This window comes from Castanea sativa, chromosome 5 (assembly GCF_040712315.1).
Source record: "Castanea sativa cultivar Marrone di Chiusa Pesio chromosome 5, ASM4071231v1".
In the NCBI taxonomy this organism is placed as follows: Eukaryota; Viridiplantae; Streptophyta; class Magnoliopsida; order Fagales; family Fagaceae; genus Castanea; species Castanea sativa.
This window is the reverse complement of record NC_134017.1, coordinates 54,439,220-54,446,025: the sequence shown is the minus strand read 5'-3', so window position 1 is coordinate 54,446,025 and position 6,806 is coordinate 54,439,220. Positions and strand designations below refer to the sequence as shown.

At 33.1% G+C, this 6,806-nt stretch overlaps 1 protein-coding gene across 1 annotated transcript; it reads left to right on the top strand.

Moving 5' to 3' along the window:
- Nucleotides 1-921: 921 nt before the first annotated feature.
- LOC142636225 (uncharacterized) lies at nucleotides 922-3,546 on the top strand. Its single transcript, XM_075810369.1, has 5 exons — nucleotides 922-1,203; nucleotides 2,278-2,418; nucleotides 2,569-2,808; nucleotides 2,909-2,968; nucleotides 3,188-3,546. Exons 1-5 carry the CDS (start codon nucleotides 1,093-1,095, stop codon nucleotides 3,290-3,292), a joined length of 657 nt encoding a protein of 218 aa, XP_075666484.1. The 5' UTR covers nucleotides 922-1,092; the 3' UTR covers nucleotides 3,293-3,546.
- Nucleotides 3,547-6,806: the final 3,260 nt, after the last annotated feature.

The window sequence follows — 6,806 nt, the reverse complement described above, 5'->3', positions numbered from 1 at the left end:
ACCTTCTTATGTACAATATGGCTTTCAGCCACTTTCATTTGAGAGGATCCTCTGTATATTATTTGAGAGGATCTTTTATTGTTATAAATAGGGTGTAAGTTAGATTTTAAGAATCTAATAATTATTTTATCCTTTTTTTTTTAAGAGACAGCCACTTTCAGCCTTAACTTATCAAGTTATTATTAACTTTTGACTATTTGTCAATGTTTGTGGTTACATTTGAACCTCCTTAACATTTTTTTTTTCTTTTTTTGGGTAAAAACCTGGATATCATTAACAAAAAGAAATAGCACCCACAGCAACCTAACATTTGCCTTTTAACACTATGTTTAGTAAAAGGGTGAAAGGGAAGGAAAAGAAGAGAAATGAAGGGAAGTCATGTCATTTCTTTTGTTTGGATTCTAAGAAAAAAAAAAAAGTGAAAATACAATTTGCTGAAACCCAATTTTATCTATCTACCCAATTTGGATGAATTAAAAGGGAAAAAGAGCAATAAAAAATTTTTAAAACAATCACTTTGACTTTTCATGTCAAAGAAATTACCCCTTTATCCAAGATTTCAAATTTATTACTCTCAATCTCATGTAGGTATAAAAGTATAAAATAAAATTAAAAAAAAAAATCATATATTTTTCTTCTCATTTCTTTTCCCTCTACAAACCAAATAAAGGAAAGCATGGTAATTCTTTTCTTTTCTTTTCTATTTCTCTTCTTGTTTCCAAACATTCATTAGACTAGTGGACCCAATCCGGTCCAAAAAGAATAATAACCTCACGTCACGTGTCACTTTCTGGTGAGTCGCAGACTGTTAGAGAGAGAGAGAGAGAGAGAGAGTAAAAACCCTCCAGAACCTTCTCTCGTTTTTTTTAAAAGCCCTAATCGAATATATAAATACGCAATCCCTATTTTGCCCCTCTCTCTCTCTCTCTCTCTTTCAACACCTCTCCTAGTCATATAAAAGTTCTTCTAGCATTTTCCATTCTCATATACATATAGTATAAAACGGTCTAAAAGCTCAGTCTCTCTCTGTCTCTGTGGGTTGATAGTGTAAAAATAAAATCATAGATAGTGTATTGGTATTGTTAGGTGAAAATGGCGGACGAAGTGGCGCTAGACTTGGAGGAGCTTCGTCACCTCCAAACCATTGCCAAGAGACCTCGCGTCCTCTCTCTCATCTCCTCCCAGATTTACGACCTCGACAAGGTTCGATTGCCAATTTTCTAATCTCTAATCTCTATTTTATTATTTTTAATATTGCTTCTTCTGGCAAATGCTCATACTGCTTTCTTTTTTTATTATTAGGATTTTAAAAAAGCATGAAATTTTGTTATTTACTTGAGATTGTGTGTGTATATATATATATTATCTTATCTATTAGAAGCGAGGATGACCTTGTTGCTTGGTTTATTAATAATAAAATTAGTGATTTTCTTGTTACAGCTAGTAAAAAAAGCGTTCGTAATTGCTAGCGAAGTCTACAAAAAATAAATATGAGATTTATCTTTCTAGGAATCTTACAGCACAGGAATTGTTTTTTTATTGTTATTATTCCCAGAATATCTTTATTATTATTATTTATTTAACATTTAGAAAATGGCAATGTCGCTTTTTTTTTTTTTTTTCTTAACACAAAACAAAAGCATGCCAAATATGGTATTAATCTGAAGTCCCTTGAAGTATGAGAACTTTATTCAATTGAATGGAATTATATAAATAAAGTTATGCCTGTGGAAGTGATGTTGGTATTAATATCCTTTCAAAGCTGACTCTTAGTCTTACCTTCAGCACCGAAACATGACCCCAAATTGATCATTATTTTTTGTGATCGTCTATCATGTTAGTCTGCTTAGGGAGCCTAGTGTCTTTTTGCTCTTGGTGGTAATTTTAATCTCACTTACATATTATCAAAAGTCAGAACCCCCTTAAAAAAAAAACCTAGTTTAACTCTAATTGCCCTTTTATAATTGACTTCTTAAACAATTTCTGGTTGTTGGTGTTTTTTTTTAATACTTGTCAGTGGAAGTAGAAATAGCTTCTAAGGAATTGAGTGGTCAATATTTGATTAGTATAATTTTACCTATATGTTGTTGAGCAATAAATTGAGCGCGGATACCATACCCAGTTTGATGATCATCTACCTGATGTTGAACCATAGACTGAATCTGCAAGAGTGGTATAGCTATCGGTTGTCTATGGTGTCATAGGAAAATGAGATAGTATTTGTGGTACTTTGTTTTGCTTGTGAACGCTAACCTGATCTTGTGTCTCCATATGCAGATTTTAAAAGAGGCTACCTCTGCACCTCCCTCGCAAATTCCAACTCCTATTTCAACTGCACCTAAGGCATCTCCGATTCCAGCATTAAATTATGTTACGCTCGGATCATTCAGCTGGGATCAGGATGATGACAAAGTCAAGGTAAGAATGCATGTGAATTTTTTTTGTTTTCAAATTCTCTACTCTCCATTGTGTTTCTTGATGACTAATGGTTCTTGGTTCTCATTATTGTTTAATACTTATGGTGTGTGTTACCATTAGTTGCTATAATCATGATTCTGCCTCCTGCAGATATATATATTTCTAGAGGGAGTTGAACAGGAAAAAATGGAAACTGAGTTTAAGCCAATTGCTCTCGATATCAAATTCCATGATGTCCAAGGGAAGAACTACCGGTGTGCCATACCCAAATTGAACAAGGAGATTGTTCCAGAGAAGTGTAAGGTGATAATTAAGCCAACAAGGGTCACTATCATATTATTCAAAGCTTCAAAGGGGAACTGGGTAGATTTGCAGTTTAAAGAGGACAAGGTAATTGTATGTGTGAGAAGTATCACAGTTAGATTCCATATTTTCTCTTTTCAACATAATCAACTAATTGCATTATTTCTGTAATGTTTTTACCTTATAGCTAAAGCCAAATCTGGATAAAGATCGAGATCCTATGGCAGGAATCATGGATTTAATGAAGGTGAGTTTCTCCTTTATTTATCATTAGCAACTTATGCTCTTGGATGTTCATAACACAAGTATAAACACACACACACAGGATGGACTTACAATGTAGGGAAGTAACCATGTCCGCCTACAAAATACAACCACCAGAGGCTACTGTTAGACAGCATCCTTATTTTCTCTCTTTTTTAAAAAAATTTCTTTTTTTAATTGTATCTTGATGTTCATGTTGCAGAATATGTACGATGAAGGGGACGAGGAAATGAAACGAACAATTGCAAAAGCATGGACTGACGCTAGGTCTGGCAAAACAGCTGACCCCTTAAAGGGGTATCGTTGAACTAATGGTTCTCATTAGATGTATTGTTGTTTACATGTTTTCGTGATAAATTTGCTGGCCCATATTTTTTGTCACGAAGGGTATCATGGGGATGTCATTTTGTGTTGAATTTGTTGGAATCATGTGTCTGGATTATAGTTTCGTGTCATTGTTATGAAGCAAGCGTGAGTCTGGACTATAGTTCTGCGACCTTGTTATGAAGTATTATTGCATATATCTTCTTTGATGCTCTTTTAGTGGATTTTCTTTTCCTATTTTGCTTTGTTCCTTTTTATTTTCTTTTGATATCATATTAAAGTTTACATGCAGTACGATGTGTGCCCTGTTTTGTTTAGTTTGGGTCTCCAATTGCATGATGCTAGCTGATCAAGAAACAGACCTTCAATAATTTCATCAGTGGGGGCTTTAAATTAGCAACTCTGGCAATGCATGATTGACAAGAGTATTAGGAATACTCTCTGCTGAAATGGATGTATAGTCTGGTGCTGAAATGGAGCCAAAATGGCTTAGTAAAGGTGTGCACAACCCTACGGAGATGGAGTACAGCTTTTTATTCCCCTGGTTTTTTAATAGGTTGCATACTACACTTTTGACATGCTCATAGTACTGTCAGGTAAGCAATCCGCTCAAAACATCGAATACAATACTTTGAAACTTCGATTGGAATTAATATTCCAATTGTGTGAAATGTTAATATTTATTGAATAATGGACTTAAGTAGTTAAATGAAACCCTTTTTTTAGACTGAACACAATGGCCTCAACCTGAAGGCCCAACTTGAGCTAGATTGAGTTGGTTTTAAAGATATCATGGGTTGATAGACTTCTTAAATCGAGGTCGGGTTGGGCTGAAAAATACCTCAAACTCAATCCAACCTGATCAATTCTCTCACTCTCACGTTCTGTTTGTTTCGATAGAAAACTTTATGGAAAGATAATTTTCTTATTTTTTAGTGTTTGATAACATAAAAAAAATAAATAAATCAAAGAAAAACTATCTTTGGTCAACATAAAAAGTAAGCTTATTTTTAGAGATTGCTTTTCATTAAATTTTTTTGAAAAACAACTCTTACTCACAGTAAACTAAATAAAGGAAGTTAAGAGGTTGTTTTTCAACTTATTTAAAGTTGTTACTAAACATTGAAAAATGAGATAGATTTATAGAAAATGCTTCTTGGAAAATGACTCATTTTTTAGAAAACATCATTATTAAAACAAACAGAGTATTAGTGAAGTTTTTCCTCTCTACGTTCTCTATTAAATAGCTGTCAAATTGATTTATGAACTGTAGGTGTGAAATACAAAGTTTGATTCATTATTTCCACTTTTCTATGTCCCACAAAGGGAAATATGGTTTAATAAATTTGAGATTTTAATTATAATAATTAAAAAATTTGGACCTAAACTGAAACAAGATATAAATACAGTTTTTTTAATGTAATTTCTTCTATTCTTTCTTTTTTTTTTCTTTTCTTTTCTTTTGGAGAATCAATTTCCTCTATTCTTTATTTTGCATGATAAGGCTGAATTTTATATTCTACGCGCAATGGGCTCCAAAATACTAAAGATAATAATTAGTCAAAACAAATAAAAGAATACACTCTTTGAATAATATTTTTTCTCTCAAAATCCTTCAACCTGAGATTTTCCATCCAACTTACACCCCATTTATAACAAAAAAAAAGATCCTCTGAAATAAAATACAGAGAAATGATACTATTCCCTTTACAACAGATAGCCAAGATCACGAACTTCTGTTTCTTTTTCAGTCATGTGAGCCTTGTCTAGTTGCCTTTACTTATTAGTCTAAACTCATGAGAAATTATTATTATGATTTTTTTTTTTAATTTAAGAAAATGATGGATCTCCTTGAATATTGAACTATCCTTCCACAAATTTCACTGATCCAATCGATTTAGCACACTTATTACATCCCAAATGAGCAGTAGTTCTCTTTTGCGCTTGTTCCAAAAGATACAACCTCTAGTAACCTTCAAGTGGTCATCATTATTGAGAAAGTGATGTTAGCTGCTCAAATCTAACTAAACCTCCATTTAAAAGACTATGGAGAATTCTTTTTTTCTTGCCTCCTAGAATCCCTTCCCTTCCCCTCCCCCCCCCCCCCCTCATTTACACTTTATTTTAAGGGTATGTTTGGTTGGGGCGAAAACAGAGAAGATGAAAAAATAGGGAGAGGACAATATGATGAAAAATGGCATTTTTCACTGTTTGGTTCAAGAGAAAACAAAAGAGACAGAAAATGGGGAGGAAAATAATCTCTCCGGGCCCACATTTTTTTATCCTCCCAATTTGGGAGGAAAAGATGCCAAACGGTAAAATTTACACAAATACCCTCACTTTATTGTACTCAACTACCCCTCTCACTTTCCCACTATTTCTTATATATTATATAACAAGGACATAATAGTCAATTTATATAAACTACATTTTCCATCCTCCCATTTTTCTCTCCAACCAAACAAAAAGTTTTCCACCCTCACACTTTTTCACCCCTCCAACCAAACACACATGAGGGAAAACTAAATCTTTTCCATCCTCCCACTAATTTTCCATCCTACCACTTTTCTCAACCTGATTTTTTAAGTTAATTTCCTTTGACTTATGTTGATTTGGTTAAATAGGTAAACGTTAAGGTAAAAGTATAACAACTATTTAGTTGTTTCTGGTCTTCATAATTAAAGTTTGTCGGCCTAACCATCTACACTCGCCAGCCACCATTGCCCTTCCAACCTTGGCACCTTGCACATTGCTTCCGAGACAAGTAAGAATTTACAATTTTACATACCATCTTTCCCTTTTCACTAGCAAGATATTCCGCGTCAAAACGTAGCATCTTCTTTATAAGCTATCCTTGATTATTGAGATTTCCTTGTTCTTTACTTTCTTATACGTGTTTTTTATCTTGTTTCTACTTTATATTATGCTTTAATTGCCTTATTAGCTATATTGTGATTCTATCCGAATTGTTGAGATATTGATACTTTTTTACTTCTTTCTTGGCTGATTTGTGATGTTTAACACTGTTTCCAAAGTCATTTTGCAAAATAGCCATCACCCAAACTTATTTAGGGCGGTAGCCTTCATTTGGAACTCAACTTTCGTAGAATTGAGTTTCCAATACATCTCAACTCCTTGAGAGTCAAGATTTAGGCCACATTGACTGAGGTGGTAGAAACTAATATGACGATTTCTTAAAAGAATTTCCCTAATTATAATTGGATTTTCTAAATGATGAGTTTAAAAGGAAAATTGTGAAAAGAACCTAACTTAGTAAAAGTCGAATTTCTAAAGAGAACTTAATTATATAAAAGTTGCGTTGTGTTTAAAATTTAAGGATTCGTATACAAAGCTGATATAACTCAACAAAACCCCACATAACCTTCATTTCAATTTTCTACATACCGTTTTTGAAGATCTCTCTCACTCTTCCTCCTTTTTCAATTTATATCAATAAAAACCTTCAAATCTTCTCACTCCATTGTTTAATTTGATAT

Coding starts and splice junctions, on each gene's coding strand:
- LOC142636225 (XM_075810369.1), top strand. CDS start 1,093: ATGGCGGACGAAGTGGCGCTAGACTTGGAGGAGCTTCGTCACCTCCAA. Junction 2,419..2,568: donor AGGATGATGACAAAGTCAAG/GTAAGAATGCAT, acceptor TGCCTCCTGCAG/ATATATATATTTCTAGAGGG. Junction 2,969..3,187: donor GAATCATGGATTTAATGAAG/GTGAGTTTCTCC, acceptor TTCATGTTGCAG/AATATGTACGATGAAGGGGA.